The sequence below is a fragment of the Eimeria tenella genome, genomic scaffold (genome assembly GCF_000499545.2).
Source record: "Eimeria tenella Houghton genomic scaffold, Eth_scaff70, whole genome shotgun sequence".
Taxonomy (NCBI): Eukaryota; Apicomplexa; class Conoidasida; order Eucoccidiorida; family Eimeriidae; genus Eimeria; species Eimeria tenella.
This window is the reverse complement of record NW_013543440.1, coordinates 168,919-183,764: the sequence shown is the minus strand read 5'-3', so window position 1 is coordinate 183,764 and position 14,846 is coordinate 168,919. Positions and strand designations below refer to the sequence as shown.

Genomic DNA, 14,846 nt, shown 5'->3' with positions numbered 1-14,846 from the left:
TGCTGCTGCTGCTGCAGCTGCAGCAGCACCAGCAGCACTGCTTGATGATGCAGCAGCAGCTGCAGCAGCAGCAGCACTTGAGAGAACTGTTCTGGTTTTTCTGTCTCGGCCTTATTCGCCGCTTTTCAGCTTGCAACTTTTCCTTTCAAACTTTGTCACGGTCTTTTGCTGCTGCCTCTCCTAATATTTGCTGCTGCTGCTGCTGCTGCTGCTGTTTCATTTAGCAGTCTAAATGGATTTAATTTGATATATCTCCACTTCTTATCTTCAGTTTATTTATTTCTGCATTTTGCATTTAAAAAAGGCGGACTTTCTGGCTACAAGTGGCCCGCTGTCTGTACACCCGAGCCAAACCCTAAACCCTAAACCCTAAACCCTAGCTGCGGTCAAGAGGGCTCGTTGGAGCTGCGCGTCGGCACTCCAGCGGAAAAGGGACGAACTGGAGGTTAAAAAGGTCCATTAGAAGAAAGATTTGTCTTTTTTGTTTCATTTTTCTTCTTTTTTCGCCAAATGGACCAGTGGACCACTCAGTGGTCCACTGGTCACTAGTTGAGAGGCTCGATGCGGAAGCGCTTGCGCCCGGCGCGCAGCCGCGAGCCGATGTCGTTGCCTGCGCCAAGTGCGCCAGAACGCGCAGGAAACGCAAATTAATTCGAAATACTTTAAATTAATTTAAATTAATTTAAATTAATTTTAATTGCTTTGAATTAATTCGAAAAAATTGGGAGAAAAGAACCAAAAACGCGGAAAAACGAGAAGGAACCAACAGCAAGAGCTCCCCGGCCACCGCCCGGCTCTCTTCCCCGTTCTTCGCGGATTTGTCCATTTTTTGGCTCCATTTGTTCCTTTTTATTCATTTATTTATTTATTTTATTTATTTTATTTATTTTATTTAATTTCTTTTCATTTTTCATTTTCCACTTCAAACTCCACCCCGACCCACCGTCCAGCACCAGAGCCACCCGACCCAACGCCTCTGGCTCCCCCGCCTCCACGCGCTGCAGCAGCAAAAACAAATAATGAAACTAATTTAATTTAATTTACTTCATTTAATTTAAATTAATTAATTAAATTTAATTTAATTCAATTTATTAATTTATTTATTTATTTACTTATTTACTTCATTTGGCAGTAGGAAAGAAAGCGGGAAAAAGAAGAAAAAGAAATCAAGAAGTCCCACAGGACGGAGAGAACCAAAAAGTGGAATTAATCAATTAAATAATTAATTATACAAATAAACGCAAAACAAATTAAATAAATAAATGAAACAAGTAAAATGAATAAAATAAATCATAAATAAATAGATGTAAATAAAATAAATAAATAAATAAATGTAAATAAATATAAAAGTAAATAGCCGAGGAGAGGCACGAAGGACAAATGCAGCAGCAGCAGAGGAGACACAATCTATAAACTTATTTGCTCATTTGCTGCTGCTGCTGCTGCTGCTGCTGCTGCTACTGTTTCTGCTGCTGCTGCTGCTACAACCCCTGCTGCTGCTGCTGCTGCTACTGCTGCTGCTGCTACTGCTGCTGCTGCTGCTACTTACGCTCCAGGCTTCCGAAAGAGCTGCAGCAAGAATGGCTGCGAGCAGCAGCAAAAGCAGCAGCAGCAGCAAAAGCAGCAAACTCCGATTTCGAAATAATTATAACTTACCAATTTTTGAAGTATTTAATTTGTTTTATTTTCTTTTTCCTTTTCTTATTTTTATTCTTCAAAAAGAAATAAACAATTACGATTTATCTTTCTTTTCCAATTATATTATCCATATATATTTCTATTTTATTCATACTCACTATTTACTTATATTTATTATTTATTTGTATTCATTATTTATTTATATTTATTATTTATTTGTATTTATTTATTTATATTTAGTATTTCTTTATATTTTTTATTTTTTATTTTATTTTAAATAAAGTGGCAAAGAGAAATTCAAAATGAAAAGACTTTCTGTGGAATTACCCCGGAGAGCAAAAGTCCATTTTGAGACATTTTTTGAAAATTCAAAAAAAGAATTTTAAAAATAAAAACTTTAAAAACCTTTTAAAGTTTTAATTGCGTTTATTTAATTTTAAAATGCAAAAGAGAAAGAGTAGAAAAAGAAAAAACGGAAAAGACAGAATTTAAAAGAAACGAATGAACATTAAGTGGCATTAAAAGCAACAACTAAATTCAAAAATTCGTTTAAAAGAAAAAGTATTTTAGAAAAATAAAATATATAATTTAAAAATAAAAAGCCCAAAAATAATTTAAAACAAAAAATAAATTAAAAAGGGGGAAAACATAAAGAACAAAAAGATTCAAAAAAGCATTCAGAACAGAGTTGCGGAAACTGGAAGAAGCGTCGAAATTGAATATTTCTTTTTTCTTTTTATCTATTTCAATTTAATGTATTTAATTAATTTATTTATTTAATTTACTTAATTAATTTATTCATTTAATTTACTTTATTATTTTGTTTATTTATTGTTTTATTTCCCACCAACTAAAGTAATTGCAGTGGGATTATTTGGAGCTTCTCTTCTTCCCGGAACACTTCGCAAAAGAATGAGAACTTCTCCTCTGCAGAATTCCAGAAGAGCCCTGCGAGCTGTACGTACACCCCAGCAGCAGCAGCGCGCAGGTGTACGTACACCTCAGCAGCAGCAGCGCGCAGGTGTACGTACACCCCAGCAGCCGCAGCGCGCAGCAGCTCATTTCTTCTCCTTTATCCTTCTTTTCCCTTTCTTTTATCCTCTTTTCTTTTCTCTTTGAGTTAGTTTTACTATTTGGATTTATTTATTTCCGATTCGTTGCTGTTTATTGTGTTTTAAATTGGATCTTTTCTGCGGACTTCTGCGGTGTAAGTACACCACCGGGCGCAACGCATGCAAAAGAACTCTGTTGTGTTCATGAAACAAAAGAATAAATGCAGGAGAAATAAATAAATTAAACAACTCAAAAAGGGAAATAAATAATTAATCAAAGTGCACTCAAAAGCATTTTAGAAGTGGCTTTTTGCCGTTCACAATTTATTTTCATTTTGCAAAAAAGACTCAAAAGGATTTCAAGAAAATTTAAAAAGAAATAAATTCAAAGAAATGACTTTTAGAAAGACATGGGAAAAGAAAATAAATGAAATTCAAAGGAAGTCCTTTTGCAAGGAAATGGATTTAAGGAAATAAAAAGAAGAGAAATTAAAATTGAAAGTAAATTATTTTCAACAAAAGATCTTGGATTAAAAAAGAAAAAAAACTAAAAAGAGGAGAAATTAAATTTTAAAAAATTGAAATATGCTTCATATAATAATAGAAAAATTAAACTAATTAAATTATTAATTTAATTTATTTGACTTATATAATTTAAATCAATTTAATTAAAAAAATTAATTAAAAAAAATTAATTAAATTAAAGTAAAAAATTTAGCTAATTTAATTAATTTAAATTAAAATAAGAATTAAAAACTCACCAGCCCTCCGCAAATCCAGCAGCTGCAGCGAGTCCGGGCGACGAAAGGCAAATTCTAGAAATAAAAAAAAGAAATTAAATAAATAAATTAATGTAAATTAAATTAAATAAAATTAAATTGAATTAATTTAATTAATTAATTAAACTAAATTGAACTAATATAAATTAAATTAAATTATTAAAAATAAAGGAACAAAATAGAATAAGTAGAAATAAAAAGGTTTAAAAAGGAAGTCAAAAATCAAAGAAAATTAAGAAAAAATGACAAGTTCCTAACAAGAACAAAAAGCACGTAAAAAGAAATAAAAGAGAATCAAAAGGAAATAAAAGGATAAAAACTAAATTAAAACTAAATTAAAAATAAATTAAAAATAAATTAAATAAAAATAAAAATAAAAATAATTTCTTTTGTTAAGTGCAAGCGAACCGTCAGGGAGTTCTTCCAAAAGAGAAATCCAAAGATCTTCCTAATTGCAAAAAAACAAATAAATAAAAATAAAATAAAGTAAAAATAAAATAAAATAAATAATATTGTACCATATTACACTGAATTAAATTGAATTAAATTGAATTGAATTAAATTAAATTGAATTTAGATGCATTTAAAACAAAATGTAATAAAAACCAACTAAGTAACAAAGTCAAAACGTAAAAGAGAAGAATATTCCGTTTTTTAATTTACAAGTTAAAAATTTTTGAAACAATAACAAAAATAGAAATAAAAGTTAATAATAATAATAATAATAATAATAATAATAATAATAATAATAATAATAATAGTACATAATAATGATAATAATGATAATAATAATGTTATTACTATTATTACTATTAGTAATAACATTAATAAATTAAAACTATTTCAAATTTTTCCTTCCCCTGCAGCAGCAAAAGATGAATTAAAACCCGAAAACCTAATCTCTTCGCCTTAACAATGAAGCAGCAGCAGCAGCAGCACAAGAGCAAAAACAGAAACAGCCGCACAACAGCAACAGCCAACAACAGCACAACAGCAACAGCAGCAGCAGCAGAAGCAGCACACACCAGAGCAGAGCAGGACCACAGCAGTAGCACCGCAGCACCACAGCAGCAGCAGAAACGCAGCAGCAGCACACCAGCAGCAGCAGCACCAGCAGCAGCACCAGCAGCAGCACCAGCAGCACACCAGCAGCAGCAGCAGCAGCAGCAACAGCAGCAGCAGCAGCAGCACCAACAGCAGCAGCAGCAGCAGCAGCAGCAGCAGCAGCAGCAGCAGACCTCTCTTTTCCACATTTTGCAATCGATTTCCAAAGTTGAATCTGGAGAGAACTCGAGAAGAACTTGGAGCGCAGAAGTGGGGGTTCCGATCTGTACATACACCCGAGCGGCGGCGTCGTTCAAGTTTGGAAAGTTGAATTTCGTTCATTTTGGGTTTTTTTTGGAGCTTTTTTCGAATTTTAAGTTCCCTTTTCGTTCTTTTTTGCAAATATTTTATTATTTTGCTTTTATTTCCACTTTTTTCCGCTTTTTTCCGCCGTTTCTGCCAGCTTCCTCACCTGACACGAGAACAGCCACGGGGCCGCCAGCGCCTCCTCCCCCTCCAGCAGTTCTTGCACAGCTGCAGCAAGTGAAACAAAGTATTTTTGTTTTAATTGAATTAACTTATTAATTTGATTTAATAATTCATTAAATTCATTATTTGTTATTTTTAAATCATTATTTACTTCAGATTGAATTCGTTCGCCCTTTCTCCTTAGGTGCACTCTTCGGATTTCCATTTTTACTTCGTTTCAAAAGCAGCACCAGCAGCAGCACCAGCAGCAGCAGCAACAGCAGCAGCAGCAGCAGCTGTTTGCTTCTGTGGCTCACCATGCCTGCCTGCGGGGGCGTCTGCGTCGAGATCTGCTGCTGCTGCTGCTGCTTTAAATGGAGTTCCCGATTCTGCTGCTGCTGCTAAAGAAATCACTTGCTGCTCCAGCCGCTGCACTCTTCTCTCCAGACGCATTCGCTCTGCAAAACAAAAGGAAACCCAGAAGCAGCAGCTGCTGCTGCTGTTGCTGCTGCTGCTGCGCCTGTTGCTGCTGCTGCTGTTGCTGCTGCGGCTGCTGTTGCTGCTGTTGCTGTTGCTGCTGCTGGTGCTGCTGTTGCTGCTGCTGCGGTTGTTGCTGCTGTTGCTGCTGTTTCGCTACGAGGACTCAAACGATGAGCAAGACAAGAGCAGCAGCAGCAGCAGCAGCAGGAGCAGCAGCAAAAGACAATTAAGTTAAAGTGAAAAAGAAATAAAAATAAAAAATACCTTTTTCAGAAGCCTGCAGCCTCGTGTTAAGTTCCCTCACAATTGCCAGCAAAGGGTCATATTTGGTGACAACAAAAGTTTGAAGTTCTGGAGAAAAAGGACTTGCATTCGATGGTGTTCTTGCTGCCATTTTGCATGCAGCAGCAGCAGCAGCAGCTGCTGCTGCTGCTGCTGCTGCTATGGCAGAGGAGCAGCGCAGCGGCGAGGAAACTCTGCGGCCGCTCCGGAGCCGCCTTCCTGCCGCTGCTGCTGTTGCTGCTGTTGCTGCTGTTGCTGCTGTTGCTGCTGTTGTTGCTGCTGCTTGGGCCCTTCAGAAAAGTGGAAATATTGGAAAGATTCGAAGAAGCAGCAAAGTGTGCAACTCAACTTTTGGAATGGAGCAAAGCGGCTGCATGCAGCGGGGGCTTCAGGCGTTGCGGAAGCAGCAGCAAATCAGTGTTTAGAAGATTTATTAAGTTCTATTTTATTAAATTGAGTCCAATTAATCTTCATTTGCAGATTTAAGATGAAAGAACCGGCGGTTTGAATCCGCAGCCCCGGCGGACCTGGAGTGTACAGACACCTCAACGAGTCTCAAGATTCAGATCTTTTTGGAGCTCTTTTTCGATTGCGCAGTTTTTTAAAAACATAATTTGGTCATTTATAATTCTTGTTGAAGGAATTTAGAGAAAAGAATCCGCTCTCCGGGTGTATCTACAGTGTACCCGGCTGCGGTATATGTACACAGGACCAGACCGGTCGGGTGTCTGCGGCATGCAAGAATTGGTCCCATTTGGGTCATTTTTAGCGATAAAAATTACTAAATTGGTTCAAATTGCAAAACGAACTCCTTAATTGCATTAATTAGCCAAATTAGTTCCCAAATTTGAACTAATTTCCCCCAAAATCCTGAGACGGAGCAGCGGGAGGCTGCCGAAAGCAGCGCCGACGGGAACTCAACTTCTGGCTTTTCACCTTCGGCGCTGCTTCCGCAAAAAAGGAGCAATAGGAGGAAACAAAAAGTAATTTAAATGAATTAAATGAATTGAATGAATTCAATTTCGAAAATAATTCAAATTTGGCGTTTGCTGCGAATCCAAGAAGCTGAACGAGCATGCATGCGGCCAGCACCCAGGTGTATGTACACCCCGCAGAAAGCCAGACGAGCACCCGCTCAAAAGACTTATTTTCTTTCTTTTTCATTTTATATTTCCTCTGACAATAACAACACCCTAAACTGAGAGACTTTCCAGATCCCTCAGGCTAAACGGCTAGCTCTAGCTAGCTGCTTCCCGAGTTGCAGCCAGCTGCTCTGGCTAGCTGCAGCTAGCTGCCTTGGCTAACTGTAGCTAGCTGCTCTGGCTAGCTGCAGCTAGCTGCATTGGCTAGCTGTGGCTAGCTGCCGCGGCTAGCTGTAGCTAGCTGCAGCTAGCTGCTCTGGCTAGCTGCAGCTAGCTGACTTGGCTAGCTGCAGCTAGCTGCCGTGGCTAGCTGTAGCTAGCTGCCCCGGCTAGCTGCAGCTAGCTGCCTTGGCTAGCTGCAGCTAGCTTGGATGACTGGCTAGCTGGGACAAGGCTTAGCTAGCTGTAGGTAGCTAGCTAGCTCAGGCTAGCTAGCTAGCTAGCTAGCTAGCCAAGGCTATCCAGCTAGCTGAGCTGCAGCTAGCCACAGCAGCAGCAGCAAACCCTAAACCCTAAACCCTAAACCCTCAGCCAAATTGAGCTCAAAGACAATTCCTTTTTCAGAATTAGGAAATTATTAAACTATGACAGCAGATGCAGATTTGCTGCAGCAGAAACCCTTGCCAAATCAACTCCCACAATGCAGCAGCTGCAGCAGCAGCATCAGTTGCTGCGGCAGCATCTGCTGCTGCAGCAGCCCCAGTTGCTGCAGCAGCATCAGGTGCTGCAGCAGCCCCAGTTGCTGCAGCAGCACCTGTTGCTGCAGGAGCATCAGGTGCTGCAGCAACACCAGTTGCTGCAGCAACATCACTTGCCGCAGCAGCATCAGGTGCTGCAGCAGCACCAGTTGCTTGATCAAATCCTGCAGTTGCTGCAGGAGCGCGAGCTGCTGCGGCAGCAGCGATTGCTGCAGCAGTATCAGCTGCTGCAGCAGTATCAGTTGCTGCAGCAGGATCAGTTGTTGCAGCAACATTAGTTGCTGCTGCAGCAGTATCGGTTCCTGCTGCTGCAGTATCGGTTGCTGCTGCAGCAGTTTTTGCTGCAGCACCAGCCGTTACAGCAGCAACAGCAGTTGTTGCTGCTGCGTCAGGTGCTGCACCAGAAGCGAGTGCAGCAGCAGCAGCGGTTGCTGCAGCAACAGCTGCTGCTGCAGCAGCAACAGCTGCTGCTGCTGCTGCTGCTGCTGTTCAGTAGTCGATTTTGCCGCGGGTGATGTCCAGGGCCTGCAGCAGCAGCAAATAAGAACAATTGTTTTGTAATTTATTTTTTTATTTTTCTACTTTTATTAATTTATTTTTATTTATTTATCCTTGTTTCTTTATATTTGTTAACCCAAAATAGTTCATTAAATAATTAAAAATAAATTATTAAAGTGCCATTTTAAATCAAATAGAAAATATAAAAAACCAGAAAACAACTGAAATAAAAAAATACCATTTGAAGCCGAATTTGTTTTTTTCTTCTAAATTTAAAATTAATAATACCATTTAAGTCAATTAAAAATATAAAATGCCATTCTCAATTAATTGAAAATACAAAAATATAAATATCATTTTAAAGTCAAATTTGAAATACAATATACCACTTTTAGTCGAATTCGTCGAAAATCGTTATTTAAACTGAATTAAAATGACAAAATGCAATTTAAAATGAAAAATTGGATTAAAAATACCATTTTGGGTCGAAGTTGTTTGAAAATACCACGGTAAGTTAAGTCTAAATGATAAAAATACCATTTAAAGTCAAACTTGAAACGAAATATGCCATTTTAAGTCGAATTTGATTGAAAATAGCATTTTGAGTTGAATTAAAATCATGAAATGCAATTTAAAATGAAAAATTGGATCCAAAAATACCATTTTGAGTCGGATTTGTTTGATTTCTTTTTGGGAAAAGTCAAAAGCCCTTCCGTCGGAAATGCATTCGGCCATTTGGCAAAGAAAAACTCCGCAGTCAAATCCGTTGGATTGTTGAGGAGTTTCATTCTAAAAAAAAGAAAATTGATTTTATTTTTGCACTTTTAGTCTTTTCTTCCCAACAAATCCTCCAATTAATTCATTTTATTTAATTGTTTGTCCAATTAATTCACTTTAATTGAAAAGAATTCGAAAAAAGAATTCAAAAAGTCCTTCTATTTCAAAAAATACTTCAAAGTCTATTTTGTTCAACAAATGCTTCACTAATTATTTCATTTAATTTAATTAATTATTTAATTTAACTAAATTAATCAACGAAGCATTAATTCAATCTAATTAAATGAATTAATTAATTGAATTCAATCAATTAACTAAATTTAATTGATTAATTGATTAATTATATTAGTTAATCATATCAATTAAATAAATTAAATTAAATTATATTAAATTAATTGAATGAACTTCTTACTTCAGACTCTCCGTTTGGGTCAGCATACCACTGTCTTCCTTCATCGAGGGGAACTCCTAAATAAAAATAAATAAATAAATATAAATAAATAAATAAATAAAATGAATAAATAAGAATAAATACGCTAATAAGAACAAATAATAAAAATAAACAAATAAATAAATAAATAAAAATAAATAAATGAAAGCCTAAACACTGGACCCTTAAGCTAAACCCTATAAACCCTAAACCCTAAACCCTAAAGCATTAAAACTCTTTAAACCCTTTAAACCCTAAACCCTAAACCCTAAACCCTAAGCTCTAATCCCTAAACCCTTTAGACTCTTTGAACCCTAAACCCTAAACGCTAAACCTTAACCCCAAACCCTAAACCCTAAACCCCAGAGTTTGTCCACCTTTGTGTCTTTGTGCTCATCATCCACATATCACCATTAAACCCTTTAAACCCTGAACCCTCTAAACCCCATAAACCCTAAACCCTAAACCCTAAACCCTAGCGTTTGTGTACCTTTTTTGTCTTTGTGTTCATCTTGCAAATATCGCCAAAAAGCCCTTTAAACGCTAAACCCTATCAGCCCTAAAGCCTTTACACCCTGAACCCTATAAACCCTAAACCCTAAACCCTAAACCCTAAACCCTAGGGTTTGTGTACCCTTTTTGTCTTTGTGTTCATCTTCCAAATATTTTCGAAGTCTCCACGCCAAGGGTTTGTGGCGGCCGCCCAAAGAGTCAAAAAAACGAATACTTTCTTTTCCTTTTCTGAAAACAAAAATAAATAAATAAATATAAATAAATAAATAAATAAATAATTATAAATAAACAAACAAACAAACAAATAAATAAATAAATAAAATAAATAATTAAGAATTAAATAAATGCAGAGAGAAATAATCAAAAACGCCCAGAGACCGTAAAAAATGATGAAAGTTGGAAATTAAAAAACCCAAATAAATAAATAAAATAATAAACAAATAAATGAGCTAATTAATTAAATTAAATCAAACTAAATCAAATGAGTAATTAAAAGAAATAAATAAATACACAAATAATAAATGAAATAAATAAATAAATAATTACCTCATATCAACAACTCCGAGGGCCCAGTGAAGTCTCCCGAGGTGAAGAGGAAAGAAAATTAAATCGAAAGAAAAAATATCCACTTTTTGTCGTTTTGTCCATCTCTAATAAATAAATAAATAAATAAATATATATATACATAAATAATAAACAAATAAATAATATAAATAATAAATAATGAGATAATAAATGGATTAATTGATTAATTAATTATTTTTTAATTTACTAGTTCTTAATGAATTAATCAATTAATTCATCAAACCATAGAATTCATATATAATAATAATAATTAATAACCAGATAGCAGATAAAAGGAACAAACAAAAATGAATAAATAAATAAATGGCAATTAAAAATAAATAAACAAAATATCAAATACTAAATAAATTATAAATAATAAACAAAAAAGCAAATAAATGAACAGACAACGAAATAACAAAAAAGAAAAATAGAAATAAATGAACAATTAAATAGCTCAATAAATAGATAATTAAATAGCAAATACGCAAATAAACAAACAGACAAATGAGCAAATAATAAACAAACAAACAAACAAACAAATAAATAAATAAATAGATAAATAAATAAATAAATAAATAAAATTAATTCTCACTCGAACTCCTTCAAAGCTGTAGGAGTTTTTTGCGTCTTCGCCTCCGCAAAGTTTTGTATAAAAAAAAGTCGAAAAGAAATAACAAGAACAAACCCTGAAAAGATAATTAAATAAAAGATATTATTTATTTATTTATTTATTCATTTATTTGTTTGCTTGTTTGTTTACTTATTTGTTTGTTTGTTTATTTAGTTTTGTTTAAAAAGATTATTTAAATAATAAGAGAGACAATTTAAACGAAAAGGAGACACTTTATATTAAAGAATTTGGAAATGAATTAAAAGAACAAAAACAAAAAAGATAATTCATATTAAAAAGAATTGAATTAAATTAAATTAAGTTAAATTGATTTATTTTAGATAAAGGAGTTTTAATTAAATAAAGATCATTGAAATGAAAAAACAGGAAATTTAAATTAAATAAAATCATTTAAATAAAATATAAAAGTTTCTAAATGAAATGAAAACAACTTGAATAAAATGGAAACAAGTTTAATTACAAGGAGACAAATAAAAAAGAAGTATAAATAAATAAATAATGAGTGGAACAAATTAAATAAATAAATAAATAAATGATATAAATTTTATGAACAATATAAATTATATAAGTTAAATGAATTAAATAAGCACATAAATAAACAAATGAATAAATAAACAAATAAGTAATAGATAATATATGAATAATGTAAATTATATAAATTAAATAATTGAATAGGTTAAACAAGCATTTAAATACATAAATAAATAAATAAAGAGGTAAATAGATAAATCAAATAAATAAATAAATAAACAAATAAATAAATAAAATAATTTCAATTAAAGTTTTGCTGCTTACTCTTCGCCCTGTTCGATTTGCTTTGCGTTTCTTTCCTGAAATAAAAAATAAAATCAAAAACAAAATGAAAAATTAAATCAAAAAAAAATTAAAATGTGAAGAATAATAATAATAATAATATTGAATAATAAATGTATAAATCAATAAATGTTCAAAGGCGAAAATATGTGCACCTAGAAGCAATAAAGACGCAGCAGCAGCAGCAGCAGCAACAGCAGCAGCAACCAGCAGTGGCAGCAGCGGCAGTGCCAGCGAGAGGAGCAGCAGCAGCGACAGCAGCAGCAGAAAGAACAGCAACACCAACAGCAGCAGCAATACTCGTGAAACAAGCAACGAGTGCAGCAGCAGCAGCAAAAGGATTAGAAACAGCAGAAACAATAACAACAGCTGCTGCTGCATCACCAGCAGCAACAGCAACAGCAGCAGCAATACCGGCAGCAGCAGCAGCACCAATACCAGCAGCAGCAGCAGTACCATCAGCAGCAGCAACACCCTCAGCAGCAGCAATACCAGCAGCAACAATACCAGCAGGAGCATTGCTGGCAGCAACAGCAACAGCAATACCAGCAGCAGCAGCAGCAGCAATACTAGCAGCAGCAGCAGCACCAATACTATCAGAAGCAGCAGCAGCAGCAGCAACAGCAGCAGCAGCAGCAACAGCAGCAGCAGCAGCAACAACAGCAGCAACAGCAGCAGCAACAGCAGCAGCAGCAGCAGCAGTATACTCTAAGGAGATGGAGGTAGAAGTTGATGACTTCGTCGTTCAGCCAATTCGGAGTCTCCAAACAACGCAGTGTCTCCCTAAATTAAATAAATAAATAAAGAAAGAAATAAATAAATAGGCAAATAAATAAATATAATTAATTAATTAATTAATTAATTAATTAATTAATTAATTAATTAACCAGTAATAAAACAAATAAACGAAACAATAAAGGGAAAAAAGTGAAAAGTAATCAGTGAAACAAATAAAAATAAATAAATAAATAAAGATAGAATTAAAAAGGACAGAGTTAAAAGGACAAAAAAGTAATTAAAGTAATAATTAAAATGGCAAAAAGAAATAATAAAAGGACAAAAAGAGATAAATAAAAAACAATTGAAGAGACAATTAAAAAGACAATTAAAGAGACAATCCAAGAGACAATACAACAGAAAAAAAGGCAAATAAAAACAAATAAAAACAAATAAAAAGGAATTACGAAAATAGAAACAAAACAAATAAAACAAAAGCAAATATAAACAAATAAAAGCAAATAAAAATAAATAACAACAAATTAAACAAATAAAAACAAATAAAAACAAATGAAAACAAATTAGGAGTAAATTAAAAACAAATAAAAATAAATAAAAATAGTAAGATAAAACAAAAAAGGACTTACACAGTAATTGGAATATTAAATTTTTCAATTAAAAGTTTTTCTTTTAAACGAAAAAGTCGACGAGCTGCTTCGCACTCTTCACCTGAAATTAAAAAATAAAAAAAAATTAAAACTAAAATTAAAATTAAAAATTAGAAATAAAAAGGAATAAAAAGGAATCAATCAAAAGGAAATTAAATTGAAAATGAAATGAAATTAAAAAGAAATTAAAACGATATTAAAAAGATATGACAAAAGGAAAAAAAAAGAAATTAAAAAGAAAGGATTGAAAGCAAAATAATAAATAAACAAAAAGAAATAAACAGAAAAAAAAGAGATAAAATAAAAAACAAAAAAAGAACAAAGGAGACGAAAAAGGAATAAAAAAATGAAAAGAAATAAAAGAAACAAAAAGAAGTGAAAAGAAACAAAAAATCATAAAGAAATAAAACAGAGAAAACAGAAAGAAATTAAAAATAAAAAGTAGAAAATAAAAGAAAATAAAATTAAAGATAAAATAAAAACATGAAAAGAAAATGAAAAGTAAAAAGAAAACAAAAGTAAACCGAAGACAAAAGTAAGAAGAAAATAAAAACAAAAATAAAATAAAACTAAATTAAATTAAAACAAAAATAAAATGAAATTAAAATAAAAAATAAAAAAGAGTTATCGGACTGGAGTTGCATCTCGTCTTTGGAGATCTTCCGAAACGCATCGGCACTAATGGCGGAGGCGGGGGCGGAGGCTGCAAACCCTAAACCCTAGACCCTAAACCCTAAACCCTAAACCCTAAACCCTAAACTCTGAGCTCTCTGGTTTACTTGTGAAGCGTGAGCGAAGCTTTGAAGCCTAAACCCTAAACCCTTTCGTCTCTCCCCAAAACCCTAGGCACCCGTATTGCACCCAAACCCTAAACCCTAAACCCTAAACCCTAAATTGTGGTTCTTCACCTCATGCTGTTTGTGGGCCTCCAGCATCAGCTCCATTGTTTCTTTCTGCTGCCACAACAGCAGCAAAGAATGCGGGTCATCCGGGGGGACCCCCCTGCTGCCTGCTGCTGCTGCTGCTGCTGCTGCTGCTGGTGCAGCAGCAGCAGGAACTTCGTACTCTCCCTGTGCTGCTGCTGCTGCAGACTGCAGCACAAATTAGCAGCAAAAAGACAACTTTGCTTCTGCATTTATTTACGAGCTGCTGCAGTTAATCCAAAAAGGAAGAATTAAAAAAATGATTATTTTTTATTTTATTTATTTGTTTAATTAACTTATTTAATCATTTAATTATTTAATAATCAAATTTAAAATTTTAATTCATCAATTGCTTCACTAATTAACTGTAACTGAGTGCTAAAAGATCTACAAACATGACCACAAAGACAACTGCGCGCTGCTGCTGCTGCTGCTGCAGCTGCTGCTGCAGCTGCAGCTGCTGCTGGTGCAGCTGCTGCTGCTCGTGCCGCTGCTGCTGCTGTTTTACCCCTGTTTGCCGCAGCAAGGAAATGTATGATTGCAGGTCTGTGTCTCCAGTCTCTTTATTTTCATTGTTTCCCAGAAAACTCATTTTGCTTCTTTCTGTCTGCTGCTGCTGCTGCTGCTGCTGCAGCTGCTGCTGTTGCTGCTGCTGCTGCGAGTCAGAAGCTCCGTTTCTTTGTGCTGCTGCGGCTTCTGCTGCTGCAGACTCCTCGACTACTGCAC

General features: G+C 34.5%; 2 protein-coding genes across 2 annotated transcripts in view; one reads left to right on the top strand and one right to left on the bottom strand.

The window, feature by feature from the left end:
- ETH_00032255 (Chromosome III, complete sequence, related) overlaps positions 1 to 5,855 on the bottom strand; it is a gene marked incomplete at both ends in the record, with an annotated part of 10,934 nt that extends 5,079 nt beyond the window's left edge. The window contains 9 exons of the mRNA XM_013378027.1: positions 944 to 998; positions 1,550 to 1,584; positions 2,486 to 2,593; positions 3,452 to 3,505; positions 3,878 to 3,917; positions 4,708 to 4,797; positions 4,986 to 5,047; positions 5,299 to 5,439; positions 5,726 to 5,855. Of these exons, the coding sequence (XP_013233481.1) occupies positions 944 to 998; positions 1,550 to 1,584; positions 2,486 to 2,593; positions 3,452 to 3,505; positions 3,878 to 3,917; positions 4,708 to 4,797; positions 4,986 to 5,047; positions 5,299 to 5,439; positions 5,726 to 5,855 (715 nt within the window). The remainder of the gene's footprint in view (positions 1 to 943; positions 999 to 1,549; positions 1,585 to 2,485; positions 2,594 to 3,451; positions 3,506 to 3,877; positions 3,918 to 4,707; positions 4,798 to 4,985; positions 5,048 to 5,298; positions 5,440 to 5,725) is intronic.
- A 1,670-nt stretch (positions 5,856 to 7,525) lies between these two features.
- Positions 7,526 to 7,861, top strand: ETH_00032250 (uncharacterized protein; the record flags this gene model as incomplete). The annotated part of the gene is made up of 1 exon (XM_013378026.1): positions 7,526 to 7,861. One exon carries the CDS (start codon positions 7,526 to 7,528, stop codon positions 7,859 to 7,861), a length of 336 nt encoding a protein of 111 aa, XP_013233480.1.
- Between the last annotated feature and the right edge of the window lie 6,985 nt (positions 7,862 to 14,846).